Source organism: Neolamprologus brichardi, chromosome 7 (genome assembly GCF_056152115.1).
Source record: "Neolamprologus brichardi isolate AB-2024 chromosome 7, ASM5615211v1, whole genome shotgun sequence".
Lineage (NCBI taxonomy): Eukaryota > Metazoa > Chordata > Actinopteri > Cichliformes > Cichlidae > Neolamprologus > Neolamprologus brichardi.
This window is the reverse complement of record NC_142110.1, coordinates 30,412,786-30,434,087: the sequence shown is the minus strand read 5'-3', so window position 1 is coordinate 30,434,087 and position 21,302 is coordinate 30,412,786. Positions and strand designations below refer to the sequence as shown.

General features: G+C 38.1%; 2 protein-coding genes across 3 annotated transcripts in view; one reads left to right on the top strand and one right to left on the bottom strand.

Annotated features, from left to right (window-relative positions):
* Positions 1 to 21,302, bottom strand: part of dcc (DCC netrin 1 receptor) — a 346,228-nt gene that overhangs the window by 258,564 nt on the left and 66,362 nt on the right. The gene's annotated exons all lie outside the window — the stretch shown is intronic.
* Positions 5,061 to 7,316, top strand: LOC148102067 (uncharacterized). The gene is made up of 3 exons (XM_087844425.1): positions 5,061 to 5,249; positions 6,044 to 6,136; positions 6,634 to 7,316. Exons 1-3 carry the CDS (start codon positions 5,145 to 5,147, stop codon positions 6,940 to 6,942), a joined length of 507 nt encoding a protein of 168 aa, XP_087700551.1. The 5' UTR covers positions 5,061 to 5,144; the 3' UTR covers positions 6,943 to 7,316.

Here is a 21,302-nt window from a genome sequence, read left to right as displayed (position 1 = left end):
AGGGGGAAAATGACTCTTCAGTTCTTGTCCTAGAATCCAATACTACCAGAATTTTCAATAAAAATATGTCAAAAGGCCTTAAAATACTCATTAGAGAATGAACACAATTTGGAGGACAATTTAATATAAAAAAAAAAAATCAAACAGACACACTCTATGCATCATAATAGTACCTCTATAGTACTCGACAGATAAGACATAATCAAAATAATTTCAATTCCCTTTTGAAAAAGAAAACTAGCAGGGGGATTGTGAAGGTCTCGCTCAAAAACAACAAAGAAAAGAAATGATAAACTTATAAAGCACCAAGAAATGATCAAAGAAATTAAGTAACACATAAATGCTGAATATCTGGATTGCAATCTTAAAACAAGGTCAACATCAATAAATTTGCAGGTTTGCTTTTACCCTTTTTACAATGTAAAAACACAAAAAAGTCTAACAAGGAATATAAATTTTTTAAAAAAAACATAAATTTGTAGCAAGGTGGTTCTTTCTAAGTCACACTCAAGGCCAGAAATCACTTTAAATTCCCGATAAATTTAAGATCACCTATTTATAGCTGTGGTCTGCACAGTGAAACAGAATCCATGCACACACCACACAGACACAAATGCACTGCCGCTTCAAGTTAAAGACCTCACTAACACAAAATGACACAAAAGAGGAAGGTTGATGCTGAAATCAGACAACTTCAAGACAAGTGGAAAACTGAGTGTTTCTTCAGTGGGTGGAAAGGAAGGCTCTTATGTCTGATTGTCAAAAGATGATTTCTGTTTTCAAGAATGTGATTTGACTCAGCATTTTGAATCTACACATCAGCAGAGGTATGGAGAGATGGACAAAGAGCAAAGGCATAAAGTTGCTGAGCTGAAAAGAGACACACAACTGCTAAAGGTGATGAAGCTGTAAAGTTTATAGAGATTTAGACAGAGATCCTCTGAGAAACAAACAAAGTTTGCCACGTGCCAGAAGACTAAGATGTTTAGGTAAAGGTAATCCACATGACCAATAAGTTTTCCCTCTGAATTTTAACAAGCATGCAAAGATCTGATATTGAAATATGTACAAGAATAAAATGAAAGACTCATTATTTTGCTTTGACATTGGGATGTATTTTATTTCATCAAATGGCCCATTCTGCCAGTACCTGCCATTTTCATGCTTATGAAAAGCTTGTTATGTGTTACCTGTAGCCTATATATGAGGATTTGCAAATCTCTAAGTGCTCAATGTGAGATTTTTTTTTTTTTTGCTTTATAGTGAGCCAGTTGTTTTTAGTTCAAGGAAGATCTGGCCAGATCATCGCTTGGATATTTCTATTACAAAGCCATACTGTTGTAATATCTCCAGTATGCAGTTTAGCACTGTCTTAATGAAGTATACAAGTACTTCACTAAAGAAGACATTATCTGGATGGGCCCACATACCGATCTAAAACCTATGTATGCCTTTCTTGTGCCTTTCTAGACAACAGCCACTAATTCCATTAAAAAGAAAAATCTTTATAAATACATACATATATACATATATATAACTTCCACACACTGTCTCTCTTACCATTATTTTTTTATTAAATGATAACTTTAAGGTCCAAGCGACCTTTGCCAGGCGCAAAGAAACAACTGGTATCTTTTTTGTACCTACCTTATGTTGAAAACCAAATTTCTATTTTTGTCTGTGAATAAAGGATGAGTTTATGAGATCTGCAAATCATCACACTGTCTTTATGTACATTTTACACAGTGGAATTAGGTTTGTACTCTTTGTGGAGTTGTTTAGGGCTTTATCTTGAGCAAACTGGATGAGAGAAACCGATCTGGAACATGCATTTAATACATTTAAAATATCAATAAACTGTACATGCCCAGATCTTGACGTGATTCTCATTTCCCGGTATGGGCCTTAGTGAAATTGATATTCGCCTCCATGGTCTAAACCATCTCAGTAAAAAGTTTTTAAAAGGCTTTTAACAATCCAACATCTGCAGAAAGGGTTTCCTTTCACTAATGGTAGCTTGACAGTTATTGAAAAAAATGTGAATCTTTGGCCAGCGAAAAAAAATTAATTTATCATTTCTATGCCAAATCTAATGACCTCACATTTTTGAATCTACCAACAGGGGGCCACACACCCACATTCTGTCCATCTTTTGGCGCTCTTCATTTTCTATCTTTCACTTTTCTTCTTTCAGTCTCCACATCTCAGGGGAAACCTCTCCTGTCACGCTCCTGATCTGAAAGTATAAACACTGAGACCCCTCTGATCCTGAGTGTGTGACAGGATGGGGGTTGTGCAGACAGATCGACTGACATCTTATCACATTTTCTGTCAAAGCTTGACAAATACTGTCACACTATGTGTGTGTGTGTGTGTGTGTGTATGTGTGTGTGTGTGTGTGTGTGTAAGAAAGAGGGTGTGTATTTATGTGTTTTATTTTAAAACCTTTTGAATCAAACCAGGTTCATAGAAGGAGACTCTTTGCTAACATTTCTACACATGTTGAAAACGTGATGTTTTCACTTATTCCTCTAAGCCAGGCTGCAAAAGCACAGCATAAATATTTCAGGAACAATATTAAAACAAACTGTGTGTAACTGCTTTACAACATGAAAGCAGTAACCTAGAGCAAATACCACAAACCTAAAAGTCAGGTTAACCTGAAACACACATTCATTATTAATATAGACACTTATACTATATATCAACAAGCCAAAACATTCTGACTGCTCACAGAATAATGCCACATTTCAAGGTGTGGGAGATAAGGGACATACTAAAAAACAGAATGCAAGGAAAATGAGATAAACAACCCAAACAGGCTTTTATGAGGCTTTTATACTCAGATTAGTCAACTTGGTCAGAAATAGAAAGTATGGTTCCCCTGAATATTAGCATCATGCCTTTTTTTTTCACAAGTGATGCAGGTGACATTTTTGTAGGGTTGTCTTGCTCAGCAATGTTTAGTGTCCAAAATGGAATAAACCAAAAAAACAGCAACACTCAAACAAGGTGTTTGAGAACCAAAGCGCAACCTACAGGACCTAAAAGGATCTGTTAAGAACATCTTGAGAAAACGGTATACAAAAGCAATGGCATCTGTAGAAACCTTCAGAGGTCTCGTGGCAGGCATACTCCAACAGATAGTGTCATGGTGTATCACTGATATAAATGACTGAATGTGTCACATGTCTGTTTGATCAAGTTTAAGGGACAAAAAAGGAAGATGGTAGATGTACTACACTCTAAGAAATAAAACATGGGCTTTTTAAAAATTAATTCATAGTTTTATGTTCAATATACTTAAAATTGTTAATCTTATGGGTGTAATTAATATTTTTACATTTGATTTAATTAATTCTAAACCGATTTAATGTTAAATAATATTGATATTTCCAATTTATTGAACACATTTAATTAAATCCAAAGAGCCCTTTCCACATCCTTTCTGAGCATGCGCAGAGAATGAAAAAAAATCTTCGCGCATACGCGTTGACCTTCTTCATCTACGCCACAGTGTGTTTTGGCCACGTGTCTGGAAAGAGGGATTAATCACGATTCATCCGTTGGAGTTAAGGTAATTTCTTCCTATTTTTAATAGAATATAATTTAACTAGTACTTTGTGATAATATATGGTGTATATTTTTCAGGTAAATATGTGGGCCGTATGTGTTCTGTAGGTTGTAGCATTTTGCTAGCATTGGAAACATTCATTTGCATATTCGACGTTACTGCACATCTGAATATTGCCCCATCTGCGTTTAAAATTTCATTCGAACTCCGAATAGCACACTTATTTTATTTGTTTTATTGCACTATCAAGTTAGGAGAACGTTAGCCCGAACAAGAATTGGGATACATGTGCAGTGATTGTTGACGAGTCCATACTCGTCAGTTTCACTGAAGAGAACCGCGAACTGCGTAGTTTGCATATCTTCGTGCATCGAGTGTCAAAGAGACCTCTGAAGGTGACCCCCACTTGCCCCCAAAAATAAAATCAAGTATACTGGGTGGTTAGTGCTCCGTTTGTTTGCTACGGTGTCAAAGATATTGCACTTTTATTTAATAGGTCATTGAGAGTTGAAGAGCCCCCCCCCCAAGCAAAACGAAAACGGCCCAAAATAGGCCAAAACATGCCACAAAATGCTCTGCTTAGTTAGTGCTTGTTTGTGCCGTTAAAATTAACATTTGTGCTGCTACGGTTTTCCACTTATTAATGTTTTACTTTTTCGCTATGACGTCACGGGCGTCAAGCACGCTCCCCGTGCTTACGGGCGCGAGTGAGCGTCCGGGTGATGTAGACATCGTAGGAAACGCTCGCTCGCACCCGAGCATTTTGTGGCATGTTTTGACCTATTTTGGGCCATTTTCGTGTTGCTTGGGGGGGTGAGGGGTGAACTCTGAATGACCTATTAAATAAAAGTGTAATATCTTCGACACCTAGCGATACAAACGATGATTTTACCAGCACAAACTGAGCACTAACCACCCAGTATACTTGATTTTATTTTTGAGGGCAAGTGGGTCACGTTCACAGACTGGGCTGCTCCGGTATATAATGGTAAACGTGCTCACAGGAACAGATTTATGAAATGAGTAATAGAAATTTTGGAGCATTTGAAATTTAACTTGTATTATTAATACATTTTAAAAGAAACAGGATTGTTCTTAAGTTTAGACCATCTCTGTGCTACCCCTTTGCATGTGTGTCACTGTACACGATTTTGGGAAAACAGGACGTTGCTAGCATGATACATGTCAGAGTTTCCTTTTACAACTAAAGTGCAAAATTTGTGCATTTTGTGATTTTTGTACTGCATGGGTTATGGGTGGCATGTTGGAATAACTTTTCTGTCAATTTAAAAATCTTCTTTTTTTTTTCTTTTTTTTTTTTGTAATCGTAATTGATTTTGCACATTCCCATCTGATTAATCGATTCCCCCCCCCCCCCCCCTTTTTTTTTCTTTTTCTTTTCTTTAAATCAAACCTGGACAGCACCAGAACTTTTTGTCTGGGATTAGATCAGGTTTGGTCTGGATTTAGTCCTGTTTTGAGCTGAACTATTTAAAAATTTTATTTTTGAACTTTGTAGATCAATGCGGAGTTCACCCAAATCACCACAGTTCCACTGCTGTCCACATTCATGAGCAGTCTTGACCAGTACTCTGACCAGTTGATGAAGATTCTACGAAAAAAAGGAGGGGAAACAGCATGGCGGATCACAGCAGCGTTGTCTGCAATTTCACAGGTATTCTGTCTTGTTAAAATGTTCTGTAACTAATAGATTAGTGGCAGGTTGATCTCAGGTCTGGTTATTAACATGTATTTTTAACTTTCTTGGGTCATTTTATGCTTGTTCTCTCCTGTGTTATACTTCTCATCTCGCTTTTGGCTTACATTCTGGATTTGGTCCTGACACAAAGCAGAACTAAGTAACTCATGCCCCTAGAGGCCATAAGTGCCGCTGCTGGCATTGTAGCTTTTTTCTTTTCTTTTTTTTGTTACTCATTAATTGTCCAAAGGAATAATTAGCTACACTGAGAAAAGACAAAGGCAGAGGACATTTCACATTTCGCCACAACTCAGTGACACAATAGATTTTTTTTTCACTCAAACTTGGTATAAATACTGCAAATGTGGTGGTAGCCCGCATACCTCATATTAACGTGACAGTGTGTAGTTTTTGTCATTAATTTTTGGAAATATCTATCAAAATGTTTTTGACTCCTTTGAACAACACTCCTATGCAACAACACTTTTCTTCCTTCTTTCGGGTGGTACACCACGCTAAAGCTGCATTTTCCGCGACCCAATGTATCGCAATCAGTGTAATTGGACTCATGACTTATAATCTTTATGGGAATGAATTGGTAAGCTTCTCATTCTCTAACACAAAATACTACTTGCTTGCAAAAAGCATGTTTAAAATTACTTTTAACCAATTCATAATTGTTTCTACAACAATAAAAATTGATTTAAGTTCTGTGGGGGTCTCTAAAAACTTCAAAAAAGTAATTGCGCTGCATGTGTTGTTTTGTTTAGAGTTCCCGAATCGAAGTGAAGCGTGAATGCATCCTTAAAGCTGTGATTATATACCTGAATGAGAACCCTGAAAATCTCATCAAAGAGTACATGGTAAGTTTATTTTTAAAGGGATATTCCACCCCTCAGTAAAATTTTGACTGTCATAATTCCCAGAGTTTTGTATGTTGAAAAATGTATTTTCTAAACAAGCCCAGGCATTCTCCTGTTCTGGCAGCAGTCAGTTTTCTTTAAATTAGCTTACAACAATAAAGTGCATGGGAAATACTAGGATTTAGTTTCCATTCACTTACATTGTTTTATGCGAAAGAAAATAACCCTGGTCAGCAGAATATTGATGATATTATTAATGCATACTCCTGCCCTCTGTCCATGTTTCATGTATCTTCTTCTTGGTCTTTATTTGGTGATAGTCTTAAATCCACATTTTTCTTTGGTCTGTTCTCCTCAGTCTCATTCAGGGATATGTGTAATTAGGGTAGTGTGGACCATTTTAACTAAAATGGAGTGAATTGACAGATGATGCGATGACCAAAATACAAGGGATTTAAAATATTTCTGTCCTTTTCAGGATTTCAACGTGATGGAAGCTGAAGAACTCGAGAGGAACGGATTTGGGTGTTTCTAAAATAATCCATGAAGGAGCACAGCCTGATGACTCCCTTGAAGATGTTGGCATCATTATCGAGAGATGCACCGTCTTGCCGGATCTTCTCGATGTGGCGAGCGGGTGTGCACTTTTGTTTGGGCTAATTTACTTCCTCAATCTGAGTTACCCAAAGCCACTTCGCTACACATTTGAGTTCTTCCAGAAGCTGCTCATGGGACTGGAAGACAAAAAACTGTCTAACAAAATACAAGTGCTGAAGAACAAACTCTGCCAAAAGGAGACGCAATGACTCTTCTAGATCGAAATGTCCCCCAAAATAAGTGCTCTGTTTTACTGTTTAAAAGTTTATAAATATATATATGTTGATCCTTGTTTATAAATATTTTGTCATAGCTTTTAATATTTAAGAGATTTACTGAATGCCATTTTTCTTTTGATTGTTGAAAAGAAAACATAATTCAGAGTTTTTTGAACTGGGGACAAAATTACCCAGATGGATTTGACATCTTACGGCACACTACAATGTCACTTTGTTGAAACTCGAAAGTTGTTTCCAATGTTTAAATTTTGGTCATGCACTTTAAGCATTTAATATTGCCTTATGCGGTGTTGTTCCCTGTAGAAGCTTTGCCTTGTTAAGGCTTACCGTAAATAAAGTTGTTGATGCAGCACCCTTTTTTTTGCATTTACACTTTATGTAAGCTTTGGTGTAAGAGTTTTCTATTGAAGTGCAAGGATCTTGAATGTTATAAATGGTAACGTGTGAGCAAGTGTAAAAAGGTTCTTGAGTTGTCACCTGTACTGTGTAGTTAAGTGTTAGACCTTTGCTGAAGACCTCTGAAAGGTCCAAACACCTAATTACAATGTATAGATGACAACTCAGGAACCTTTCTAGACTTGTTTTGTTGGTACCTAAACATTTAGCATATAGATGAAACTATTCATTAAATCATAATTAATCAAATTAATTAGGTCCAAAACACAATCTAAATGGTGCCATTAAATTCAAATTAATATTGTCAATTGAACCTAAAGCAATACAGTTAATAAAATGAACAAAGTGTTTAAATTCTAATTAATGGTGTTAAATAGTAACAATGAAAGGAAAGCTGTTGCTTTTAATGAACAATTTCACTTCTGATATACATCACCATTGAAATTGCAGATAACAACCATATTGATTTATCTTTAATTGACCAGGTTTTGTGGAAAAGATTGCCTTAACTTTGTCAATTAAATCCAACGTTTTATTTCTTAGAGTGTATTTTGTCATGTTTCAACAGTGACATACAGTAAAGTTTTTGTTTATGACAACAAATGAACAGCAGCCTTTCTTTGCCATGGTTACAATATGTGTTTCAGGTTGTGATACAGTCATGGTTAAAGATAAATACGTGAACAGCAGTCCTATGAGGCTATGAAGCAGTGATTGGTAAAATAAACAGAGAGCAGCAGACTCCTGGGTAATTAATCCAGGAGTTATTGATAGGTTTAGGTTAGCCCTAAACTTGTCTGTTGGGTCTGTGTTTCCATAGGCCGCGCTAGTTTAGAGACTTATTCCTCATGAAGAATGAAAAACAAAACAGAACATCTTCAACTGGTCTTTTACTTGTTAAGTCTCCAAAACACAGACTTAACAATGTGGTGTACGCTGTACAGTGCAGCGAGGAATGCCCAGACCTCTACATTGGAGAGACCAAACAGCCACTTCACAAGCGCATGGCACAACATAGAAGAGCCACCTCCACAGGACAAGACTCAGCAGTCCATCTGCATCTTAAGGATAAAGGACACTCTTTCGAGGATGCCAATGTTCACATTTTGGACAGAGAGGACAGATGGTTTGAAAGAGTGAAAGAAGCCATCTATGTCCACTGTGAGCGACCATCTTTGAACAGAGGCGGTGGTTTACGACACCAACTGTCTGCCATCTATAATCCAGTTTTGAGATCCCTCCCCAGACGCCTTAACGCCCACTCACATCCTGGGCCATCTGACCTCAGGAAATCACATGATAAGGTGGGGCCAGGTTTCACAATGAGCTCACCCGAAACCCTGGCTGATTGGGACCCACACCCGCTTTCACACCTTGGCTCAGACGATTAGAGGATCATCAGGGGGTCCTTTTGTCCCTCTGTGGGGGGACACTCCCACTAGGTTTATATCTGGGACTCCCCACCATTTGACCTTAGAACTGAAGAAGCTTCTCGGATGAGAGGTGAAACGTCTTCAAGCAACTTAAAGAAGTCCAGACGCTTTTCTTTACAAGCTCCTTTGACTGTCAATGTGTAAAAAAATGTGATACAATGCTACAATGGATGTCCCGCCACCAGGCTACAATGGTGGCGGGACTCTGTGTTGGTCTATGACACAAGCAGCACCTGACAGAGCGTCGGTGTTTAACCCCGTAGAATTGTATCACCTCCTTTTCCCTCCATTCATAATTACTGTGTCCAATGAGGAGTCCAGTCTAAGTGTAAAAATGGATTGTACGAAGCTGGTTATGTAAACATATGAAATTGTTTGTACAGCATCCACCCACAGTACAGGTAAATACATGGTATAATATGCATTTAAAAAAACAAGGTTGTGGTTGCCTTGAGTACTATTTAATGTTTTAATACTTTAAGAGCCTGTTCTTCTGTTTTCTTGTGCTTATTAATTTTGTTTTGGTTAATAAAAGTGTAACCTTGCTGTTCTTTTTTTATATTTATGCATGTAATTTAGGCAATCACTAAACCCTTCTGGGCATTTTTTCCATTTCCTTGCACATTAATTTTAGCCTCTGTTGTTGTTTGTATATATTTGATTGCACCTGTGAGAAATAAGCAAATTTAAGGTTCAGGTGCATTAAAGGGTCATTTCCTGTTTTACATATCCATTTATGAGGCACGTAGAGCACGGTACAGCATGTGAAAATGTGTTTTACCAGATAGAGGCTTTGACCCTGCCACATGGAACAGTAAAAGCGAGCCTGAAGATTAAACTTTCTGCGTTAATGGCTGCATTTATACAGCACTTTACAATTTGCCTCCCAGTGTGATGCACACACCCACTATCCTGAAGGCATATGTTTCAGAGTATGTCTGCCCACACCCGGCCTGACCGTGATGAATCAGAGCTGAGCATGTCAGATAAAGAATGGGGACATAAGCTTCTCATATAGACACATTCATCAAACATACAAAATGCTGGCTAATGGCAGTTTTATCTGTTGATTTCTCATCCACTTATCACAAATAACTAACCTTGACTCAATTATGCATCGCAGACATTTTTTTATTCCCTATGTTTAAGGCTTAATTAAGAGTACCACTTATGCTGGTGTTTCTTATGAGTGCTGCAGAAGCTGCAATCACTGTAAAAAGGAATACGCTGGTTCAGCCTAAGAGCATTTGTAACTTTGTAACATGGTGTTATTAGAATAAAATTATGTGGAGGCAGCAAGGTTACTTTTAGAAAGAGTTCGTCCTACTTCCAATGTGACACTGCAGAAGGTAATGTGACATTCTACTGAAAACCTTGCAAAGGGATACAAAAACACAACTGGCACTTTTTTTTAATCATCACTCTTTTGATAAAAAAACATGAGTAATTTACAAATTCAAGATAGCCATCGTAAAAATGACCACCATGTTCTTTGAATCATTAGTTGGTCCCATTAGACAATACTATGAACGTGACAATCTGTTTCCGTTTCTATGCATGACTTGAGCTCACATCAACCGTCTGTTGACTAAAAATTGTAAAAAGTGTGACTATTACACTTGTCACCTGGAGACTGCCCATGGTGATGAAGTGCAATAAGTTTAATAAGGGTATCACAAGTACTGTCTATATGTTTCAAAACATGCACAAAAAAGGATATAATGACAAGCTGGGAAAAAAAGTAATTTTGTTGGCTAGGCTTATATCCATATCCTTAAGCACTTTTATAAACCTACTTATCCAACATTAAACTCGATGTAGTACCTAATTACACTAAACTTGACTCAAGAAGTTAATGTAAAATATGATGTATTGTAATTTTGAGACCATTATCTTTGGCTGCTTCTGTTAGGGTTCACCAAAGTTTCTTACCCTGTGCCTGGCACCCTCTTTCATTGCAATTATCTACTGTTTTATGTTTCACTTGTAACATTTTATGTAACATATGAGAAAAAGACAGGTTCTTGACTAGCTTAGCGTTAGCAAGCTGTCTTTGCAGATGCATGCAAAGAGCCAAAGTTGTGTTAGGAACTTGTTTGTTTCTGTCTTGGATGCAGTTTGTACTTTACCATCCCACAAGAACTGAAATCAGCTGACTGTAGTGTAAGTGCAAATACAATAGATAAGGAGAACTGATAAGCAAGCAATTCCAGGGAATTGAACAAGAGAACCGATTTCCAATTCCTATCCCTAATCATAGAAATCAAGGTAATCCTTTGAAACTGAGACTACAACTGTTGTTTCCCATATCTTTGGCATTGATAGTGAAATATTTTTAATAAACCGAACACAGTTTTCATGCTTGTCTCTATCAACTGTTGCATTGTAAATATTGAAATGTATTGTTCCCAGACTGTTTGACATAAAATTGATTAGTATTTACTGCCACTTTAACAACTGAGCAGCATTATTGCAGCCATTGGGTTTTTGGTCATTTTAATGAAAGGATTGTTTTATCTCCCTCATTATTAATATTAGGGTATTCTCCTTTCTGGATCTTTGTGCAGTGACCTCATTTAGCTGATGTTTATTCTTTATAATAAGAACGTTGATTTGACTGAAAGTGAGAACTTTTGTTGCCCGACAGACGCTGAAGACTCATCAAAGCTCAGACACATCTGCTGCTGTGAGGACACCGCAACCCTGTCACCGCACACAGCACGCCTCTTTGTGTGCATGTGTGTGTCTGTGTATGTGTGTGACATCCGTGACCAATCAAGACAGAAGCCACAGGCTTTCCAACTGCCGTCCCTCGAGACGAAGCAGCGACCGGCCAGCATGAGACACACACACACACACACACACACACACACACACACACACACACACACATACGGTGTGAGGGTGACAGATTGCTAGTTTATGGGTGTTAACAGACAGAGGGAGCCTCTTTCTTCACCATCATCAGTCATCACCCTCAGTCCTCCTCCTCCCACACACACACACACACACAAACACAATAGCCCTGCATGTGTGAGTTGTGTATTAAAGCAGGAAACAAACAGGGAGCGTCTGGCGACTGGGGGTCAACAGTGTGACCCCCGGAACAAAGGCTGGGTGTGTACGTGTAGGTGTAAAAAGAAATTTAACAGGGTGCAATTTAAGGTCAAAGGTCAATAGCATGTTGACCTGGCGTGCAGATCGAGGCCACCAAAGAAATGGGGGATAACACGGGCATTGCTAATGAGGGAATCAAACACGTTGATTACCAACAATCAGCCTTTTATCCAACATGTTCTCTCACATGGTCAAGAGCCCCTTCACTCACACCACAGAAGCTCTTTGACATTCAAAAAGGACCAATCACAGCACAGGCCTTTGGTGCAATTTCATAGAGAGCCATGATGAAAGTAGGACCTCCTCTGCGTTCAAAGAGCTCAGAGACGTCAGACACAGGTGTTGGCAGTTTATAATCAGCAGACACAACAACAAGTTTAGAAGGTGACATTAGAAGCGTTTGTTATGGAGGCACAAGTTTATCCACTTACAGCAAAACCCTGATGTTCTGTAGTGTCATAGACCCTGGGCTTTTGTGTTAAGATATGGTTTTCTGTGTTCCCACATTTCTAAAACCAGGTGCTACGAGAAACAGGAAATATAAAAAGACAGGAGAATTAATAGCATTAATTTTTACAAGGTTTTTAACTCTGACATTTAAAGGTTGAAGCTTCCTGGTTTCCATTTGTAGTATGCTTCGAAACCTTGGTCTATTATGTCGCAGCAGCTTTAGTTGCACACTGGCAAAGAGTCCATGTGAAGAGAAAAAGAGGGATTTTGATTATTTGAATTTGACTGGCCCATCAAACAGGAAGTCTTGAGAAGGATTCTGAAGTGTTACCTGCTGGGGAAATGTCCACTGGTACCACTAGAACCTTCCCAGTATTAGTTGTTGGCCCTGGAAATAACATGTAGGGCTACAGCTAATGATTATGATGATCTTTAAAAATTAAATAATATTAAAAAATAACATTAAAAATCACCTTTGGATTAGTATTAATGTAATGACTAATCAGTTATTCTTACCATCATATTATTATTGCTACCTCAGAGACAATTTTCTCGATACAAATTTTAAAAAGGTCTCATTATTGCTTCAGTATGGAATTCATTCATCTAATCATCCTTATCCAATTTCTACATCACAGCTACATCATTACATTACTCACATAATAATAGAGCCTATTAGTCAGATGTCTGATGAGAAAACTACTGGACACAATTATAACTGATTGCGGTGACACAGATTAATTTATTCACTTTACATCAGCACAACCATTTGAAGGCAAATAACTGAAACTGAAATACTCGAACAGCTGCCTGTCCTGTAGTCATTTTCTCACTCGTCATTAACGTAACAAGAGAAGAACTGCAGGAGAATAATGTACATGGTGTTAGGATGCCTGGGTTTTGAGTTTATTATATTATTTATCATAGTCTTTGGTTTCTTTGTTAGAGTTCTGTCTTATGGTTTATGTCTCTGTGTTCTCTAGTTGCTCTGTCTCCCCTGTCAGCTGTATCCCCTTGTCAAGTTCGCGTCTCTGTGTTATGTTTCCTGTTTTACTTTGAAAGTCTGTGTCTCATGTAAATGCGTCTGATATTGCTTCCTTTGTCTCGTTAGGCCTGATTTGCCCCAGCTGTGCTTCCCTCCTGTTACCCATTCCCTGATTGCCCCCTCTGTGTATTTAAGCCCTGTGTTTCTCTATGTCCGTGTCGTGATCTACTCTTATCTACCCTCATCTTGCTGTGTTCTGTCTGGTTTCCAGTTCAGGTTATTTTTGTTTTCAGTTTAGTATTTGTATTCCCAGTTTTGCTAGTTCTCTGTTTGCTATCTAGCAATAAACCTGAGTTTAAGTTACTTTCTGCCTACGAGTGTCTGCACATTGGGTCCTCCTACTACCACTCCTGCCTGCACACAGCCTTCACGTGACACATGGAAATCAAATTCCACTCACTGATCGCCCATTTTTTGGGGTAATACAATGTAAACAATACAAATCTACACCATCAAAGCTGACAAAGCACTTCACTGTACTCCAAGTGCTTATTCAAAACCATTAAACTGGTTTGTTAAGCAAATTCAAATTTGCAGTGCATACAGAAAACCACATCATTGGATCTCTTTTGATATTTACTTTAACACTTTAAAAAAATTTTGCCCAAGGGTTTTTTTCTTTGTTTTTTAGTATTAGAGGAGATTTAGGATTTGAATTTTACTTGTCCCTTTTGCGATGCAACTTGTCATCATCACTGCCCTCCAGTTGTCACCAAATGTTTCCTTAAAACTGATTTATTTAAATTTCAGCTCCATATTTTTATTCTTGGATTTTACTAAAGAAACTTTGCATGATTCAGAGGTCAGAATAAGCCTTCTTTATCTAATATTTGGCCTTAGTGCAGTATTCCTACTACATCTTTTAGCTCCTTCTCACTTTCTTTTATTTTGACAGGAGGTTGGTGGGGCTTCTGTGTCTGAAATAACCATATTGGGGATACCCAATCTCTATGCCATCATACAGAAAGAAAAAAGAATATAAGAAAATGTCTGTGTATCTGCTGTATATTTTATTTTGTTCAAACACAAGTGCACTGTATTGGGCCCATACAATTAGCAAGTGAATGGAAAACACATACAGAGACTTCTTCAATGATTGCAAATCTAGGATTAAGAATGGGTTCGGAAAGCATTAAGGGTTTAGCAATCTAATACCTGTGCTCCTCAAGAACAAAGAAGAATGAAACAGCGCTGCTCTGGTGGCAAAAAACACAATCATTATTTTTTGTCAGAGAAATTTATGGTGATTTTTTTAAATCCTATTTTCCATTAGCTCAAATATCATCAAGAGCAACATACAGTCAATGTTGGCCTGCACCTTTCACTTTAGGATCTCTGTTGGCACAGATGGATCTAACAAAAAGGTCCAAGTTGTAACGGACTCAAGTATAACCCTGCACAGTTGCCATAGAGAGAGCAATGGGGAGTTGAAGAACAGCCAAGTGACTTCTCTGCCGGATTCCACCATACCTGAGGGTTAATGACACCTCTTAGTTTCATGATTGGAAACATTATTACAAGCTATTGTTGAGTCTTTCCGCCATCTTGGCTCTACCTGAACCAAATCATGATTAAGTTCAGGTGAACTGTAGCAAAAACTGAATCCAAAAAATGAATAATTTTATCTCAATAATCTTGTTTTCCTTATAAAGAATGCTAAAATTTAGGATTTCAGCCAAAATTCTAAATTAAATTAAAATCTGAATAATCATCCACCACTACAGCAAACTACTGATCCGGCCAACTATCTGCTGTCACCTCAGATACTGCAGAAAGGCTTGATTGTGGACAATAAAGCCAAACAACATGTATCATCTTCCAGGTTGTTGACTCTATTGGAATTTCTCAAATGAATCCTGTTTTAGAGTAAACGGCAAACACCCTGAACTTGACTATAAGTAGGAACATGCTGTTAACTGTCTGTAAACAGCTGACGATGTTCCACAAAAATAAATCCACAGTGAGGTTTTCAGATACTTTCAGACTCTACAACACAGGCAGACAAACACAAATACAGGCGTGCAGAGAGTCAACCAAAAGCCCCCTCAACAAACATCCAGAGGCTTTCGGTTTATATTTAGTGTACATGTTTAGTCACCGGTGGGTGTGCATGTGTGAGTAGGGGGTTGGTGGCTGTCAATCAGTGTCAGCGGAGCGTGAAGATGGAGGAGGGGCGTTTCCTTGGGGAGCGATGAAGAGATCTCCAGTTTTCCTCATTCGTTCTCTTGTTTCCTCAAATCTTTCCTTTCACTGCCTCTATTTTTCTTTCTTGTCTTTCCTTCCTTGTACTGTTATTGATTTAATTTAAAATGAAAAATCTTTTAAATGACTTTTTATATGGATTTATTCTAATGAACTGATTCTAATTGATTTCCTATATTGTTAATGCATTTTAATATTTATTTAAATGTGATTTTATTAAAGAATTTAAATTCTAATCTTTATAAACACAGTGAAAAAAAGTACTTGCAAAACAATTAATGCATCAAGCTTGTTAATGTATGGATCTGAATAACTTTACAATCCCGTCTGAGCTAATCAATGTGTTAAAAAAAAATAAAACAAATTTTTCTGAATTAATTTATTCTGCTTTAACTCAGAGCAGTTTACTTTAATCCGTCTGTGCTTTCCTTTCCTCTTCCCCTGCCTGCAGACTGAATATTAATACACACACTCTCACACACACACCCTGCAGCATACGTTTAGGGGTCAACACACCAGTGCTGGCTATAGACACCTGCAGGGGATTATGGGTAGACTGCACAGTAGCTGTCAGCAATGTGAAGACCTCACTTTCAAACAATCTCTAGAGTTTTATGTTTGTGAGATCGTCCTTCAAGCTTTTTCCTGTTCCTGTAATGTGTGTGTGTGTGTGTGTGTGTGTGTGTGTGTGTGTGTGTGTGTGTGTGTGTGTGTGTGTGTGTGTGTGTGTGTGTATAAAGACCACTGCTCTCTTATTTGCTGACCATCCAACTCTGGGGGCACAGAGAAATCAAATTTGTATTCATTCAATTTTTTTGCAAAGCATTGTAACAAAATTATGTTTTATCATTTCAATAAATGCATCTCCAAATTGTATATTTCATTTGCTTCCCAGCACCATCTGCTTCAGTAAACCAGAGACATTTTCATGATTGCCTTTGTGCACCAAAGAACCCTTAAAAATGCTAGTTGTGGTTACTAGTAATCTTCACTTCTTTATTACTTTATCCAAAAAGTTTTTCCAGCAATTTATCTGAACCAAAAGTCACATGTGTGGTCAAAGCTTACACCTGACTGAGGATCCAACCACATGACTCACCTCGTGGATTGCTTGTGTTGGCAGCAAACAGTGGCAGCAATGGTTTCAGAATGTCCTTCCACTTTTTGGAAACAGTTAAGACGTGATTGACAGTGTTCAATCATGAAACACCAATATACACCAAGTCTGACCTTCAATCCTTTTTCTACCACCTGTCTGAATCAGTGTCACAGAGCCAACAATCTAACTGAAAAGCCTGCACCTCTCTCTTTCCAGCCACCTCCTCCACCTAATCTGGAGAATACTGAGGTGTTCCCAAGCCAGCTGAGAGACATAATTACTCCTGTGTGAATGAGTCTGGCAGTTGGACATGCCCAAACATCTCACCTAGGAGGTGTCCCGGTGTTCCTAGGCAAAGGCTGAACCACCTCAACTGGTTCTTTCCTAATCTGATCCCCATCACAATGACCAAACTCCCCACTTTATCTCTGAGAGGTGACCCCAGAAACCTTACACAGACAACGCCAACCAACGATGAGTCTGTCACATTGATTCTACTGAATCTGGTCTAAAAACCAACAACGACACCTCTAAAAATAAACAACACAAAATGAGACCAAAGCAATACATCTCCTGTTTACCTTCCACAGGTAAGGATTTGTTTTAAATACAAAAATGCCTCAGTTGTAGTACATGGACTTCCAGAATGACACCATCACCAGTGCTGTGGGTACAATGACCCTGTGGTTAACCTGTTAGTCATCACCGCACCTTTTTACATGAAAAGAACTGAGGCTGAAAAACCTTTTGTATGTTGTGCTTGTATTGTGAAGTGATTCAGCAAGTATGTTCCCCTACTGTCTACAGAAAAGGTAATCACTATCACTTTTCAGTGCTCTGATTGTACAAAGCTGTAATGTTGGTACCTTAAAATAGTTCACACCATTTAAAACGTAAGGATTTGTGAAGAATGGGCTCATTTTCAAAAAACAGTGGCAAATTTTCACTTGGGCTGTATTCAGGTCAGCAAGCATGAAGGTTAGAAAATTATTGTGGTTGTGTCAAAGGAAATCTATTCCTGTGGATAGACTTTATAGACATGCATCTCAAAACCACCCGACATCATCCTTTGCTCCATGCAAACAAAAACCTTTTTGTTTCAGCTGATATTGGCTGTTGTTTTGTGGGTACATAAAACATGAGTTTTGAAGTGTATATATTTTTCATTTAACCTTTATTTATACAGGTAGTCCCATTGAGACCCAATATCTCATTTGGAAGAGAGACCTGTTCCAGACAAACATATTAAAGCTGCATATTAAAATATATTTAAATTAAATAATTATTTTGTCTAATGTACACAGACATAAAACTGCTGTTCAAAAAAAACAAAGGGCACTGCAGACTGAATCCAACTAGAGTCTAAAATGGAAATAATTTGACACGGCAGGAGCAGAAAAAGGAGAACCAGAGAAAAACTTAGCATACAAAGGGGACAGACAGCCAAAGGAACAGAGACACAAGCAGAGGCAAGGCTAACTATATAGTGAAGGCTGATTGGTAATGAAACACAGCTGGCAACGGTCGGGGAATTGCAAAAATGCTGAGGCAAAGATGGAAAGTAGAGCAGCAGGATGCATACAAGGAAATGAAATTGCCAACATGCAAGTGAAGTGAAATCGAGGACACCAACACAGAAACGAACCAGGAGAAAACATGGAAACTGAAGATGTGGTGAGAAGGCAAACACTAAGAAACAGAAGGGAAGTGGCCTTACAACATCAAACTGACAAGCTGGAATGAAAACTCACTCCCACCAGAAAACTATTTCAGCTCACTTTCACCAGACAAAAACACCCAACGTCTTACTATCTTTTAATTGTTTTTGGGTCACAGGATGTCATGATCAGAAGTTTAAAGAAAAGATGCAATCTGAATTTATTGCATTGGAAAAGCCACACCAGTTTCTGCCTAAACAGAACTATTTCTCATCGTTACCACAGAAAAAGCTTCCAGGATAAAGAGGATTTTCATGGTATTAGTGTGTCAGGGGGAACTTTCCCATTTAGACTGGTCTGATAACATGTTCCTTATCTATTCTCTGGTATTGGACAATGGGGATGGGGTCGTATTGTAATCAGGGTTATCTTACATTCAGACCAATACGGTACATGGAGCTGTATAGCAGGCAGGCATTTACAACCAGTTAAGATGAAGCCACCAAGTTTGGAGCCTGGATGAGCTTATGGATGCTGAAAAAGTGAAGAAGTTCACCGCTCAGCAACAAAAGAGCTCAGCATCCCCGAAGACTCCAGTGATAATGTACTGATGATGCCTCAGTGTAATGAGAATGCTCTTGATGATAATAATGATGAAGGGATGTGACCTCTGCAACAAGGTACTCGGTTCAGCTAAAATAGAAATAATGTGAATTAAATGGCAGTGAATTGGTGAGTGACTTGGTTAATGGAAGAAGAGAAACACGTTTGATTGCCATGTGTTTAGTCAATCAGAATCAGAGGAAGGGAAAAGACATTTTCATGTTTGAAGGAACACTTTTCAGCAGTCAAATGACTTTGACTTATTCAAGGGTGAGTTTTAAAAGTGTACATTTTGTATTTCCCCCAGTTGGACCACTCTGTGTAACAAAAGACATAACTTCATACTGAGGCATCTCGCTCCTTTCTCTCAGTTAATAACATAATTTTAATTGTGTTTTAGGCACCAATTACCAGACAAGCATGGCAGTGACACTAATATGACATTAATAAGGTTTTTAATTAACTATCACAGCTAAACCGGGCCATTCGGCTGCGCTGAAGGATTGTAGGGCTTTCGCCACGCATTCTGCCACTGCTCCATGACATGTTCATTAACCCTGTCCTACGTCTTCTGAGGACAAATGGTGTTTGCTCCTGACCAGGGGGCTTTGCTACAGTTGACAGTAAAAACCAGCAACAGTGGAGCTAATGTTAATAAGTCTATGTTCTGAATGCATAATACATTTAATGTTACCTGAAGGTCACCAAGTCTGACCATTTAAAATGCCACAAGTTCTAATTTTACTCCACCCCCCACCCCCCCCACCCTTCACCACTCTCCTGCAGATATTGCATTTTATTGACTTTAGAACTTTAAAGAAAGTTTGCTATGGCTATCAAAGGCTTTCTTTTTCTTATGTCTGTGGCATCAAAGGCAAGACATTCAAACAGTGGATATAAGTCAAAAGATCCAATAAGAGCTTATTAATAAAGTTTTTTTAAGATATTCAAATCTAATAAAGTAACGCAGTCTGCTATCAGAGCACATTCCTGATGTCAGCATGTAAAAACTATTAGCCTGTCCAGTCTGGAGCTTCTTCCAATGTTGCTTGGATCATGTCCAAAGCCACAGCAGATACATTAAGATGTGGACAGTGCAAATGTCTTAGATGTGGCAGTAACACCAACGGCCATGACATTTATGGTAAGACTGATAAGTACAAACTGCTGATCATCATGAATTTTTCATAAACAGTTCAGTCATGACTGCTATAGTTAAAAGATTTCTATTTTATGGCTTGGTTCTCTTCTGGGATTTTCCCACAATGTGCTTATATGAAATGACTAAAAGGGGCACAGCCAGAGGCTTGGAAAGAAGCAGCAAGACCCCCTGTACAGAGCAAAGCAAACTCCAGTCAGTGCCTTAGGTATATTTCATGAAAAGAGGAGCTGAAGAGGAGGAGGGTTGCAAAGCAGCTTGCAGCAACTGCAGGCAGGCTAAAGCACCTTAAACAGCATGGCATGGCCAATGTGTGCTGGCACTGATATCAGCTGATCCAGCAGGACTATAGCTGAGCTTGACGTTGTGAATTGCTTTACTTTATCCATCTCCCAGCGCTTATTTAAAGAGTTTCCAGCCATAGTAAAAGTTTAACATGCAGCTCTTTGGTTAGGTAACTAGGTTTATCAATTAACAGTTGACATAACAAACTGTAGCTTTATTTTTTGTGGCTTGGTTTAGTTGCAGAGGTGTTGGTAGATTGGGGACTCTTTGTCTCCATCATGGTGATGCTGATGGAGGTGTTGCCTAACATTATCAACAATCCTACTTGGATAAGCAGTTAAGAAAATGGATGGATGGATCCACCTTCTCCTCATCTCACGTTCAAATGTAAAATCCATCCATCCATTTTCTTCCACTTATTGTTGTTTCAGTGCTACATTGAGTATTAATCTTCCCAGTAATTATAATATGGGATGATCTAGACTTCAGATATTCCAAAAAATTATTACAAAACAAACATTTTTCCCTAATGTACATGAAATGTCCTCATTCCTATACTGTGTTACAGTTAGTTTTGTGAATGCAGAATTTTTCTTAATACATTTTTATTTTTACATCAAGTACCTAAAAATGATTTCCCACACCTTTAGGCTTAGTTTTTTAACATACAAGTTATAATATATATATAAGTTCCATTGAAAAGTTCAAAAGCAACCTCTATGTGTTTTATTACTTTTTTCTTATTCTTAAATTTATGTATGTTTGCCTCTTTTTTTTTCTCTAAAAGAAAACACATGAAAAGATTTTACATCATTTACCAAGCAAACCAAAAGGTTTGTCATTTAGTGTTTTTGACCAGTCACAATGGATTTTCTGCTCTGAG

What these genes read in the sequence shown, in the direction of transcription:
- LOC148102067 (XM_087844425.1), top strand. Translation starts at nt 5,145, where the DNA reads ATGAGCAGTCTTGACCAGTACTCTGACCAGTTGATGAAGATTCTACGA. An exon ending in CGTTGTCTGCAATTTCACAG is followed by an intron (nt 5,250 to 6,043) that starts GTATTCTGTCTT and finishes TGTTTTGTTTAG; the next exon opens with AGTTCCCGAATCGAAGTGAA. An exon ending in ATCTCATCAAAGAGTACATG is followed by an intron (nt 6,137 to 6,633) that starts GTAAGTTTATTT and finishes ACGTGATGGAAG; the next exon opens with CTGAAGAACTCGAGAGGAAC.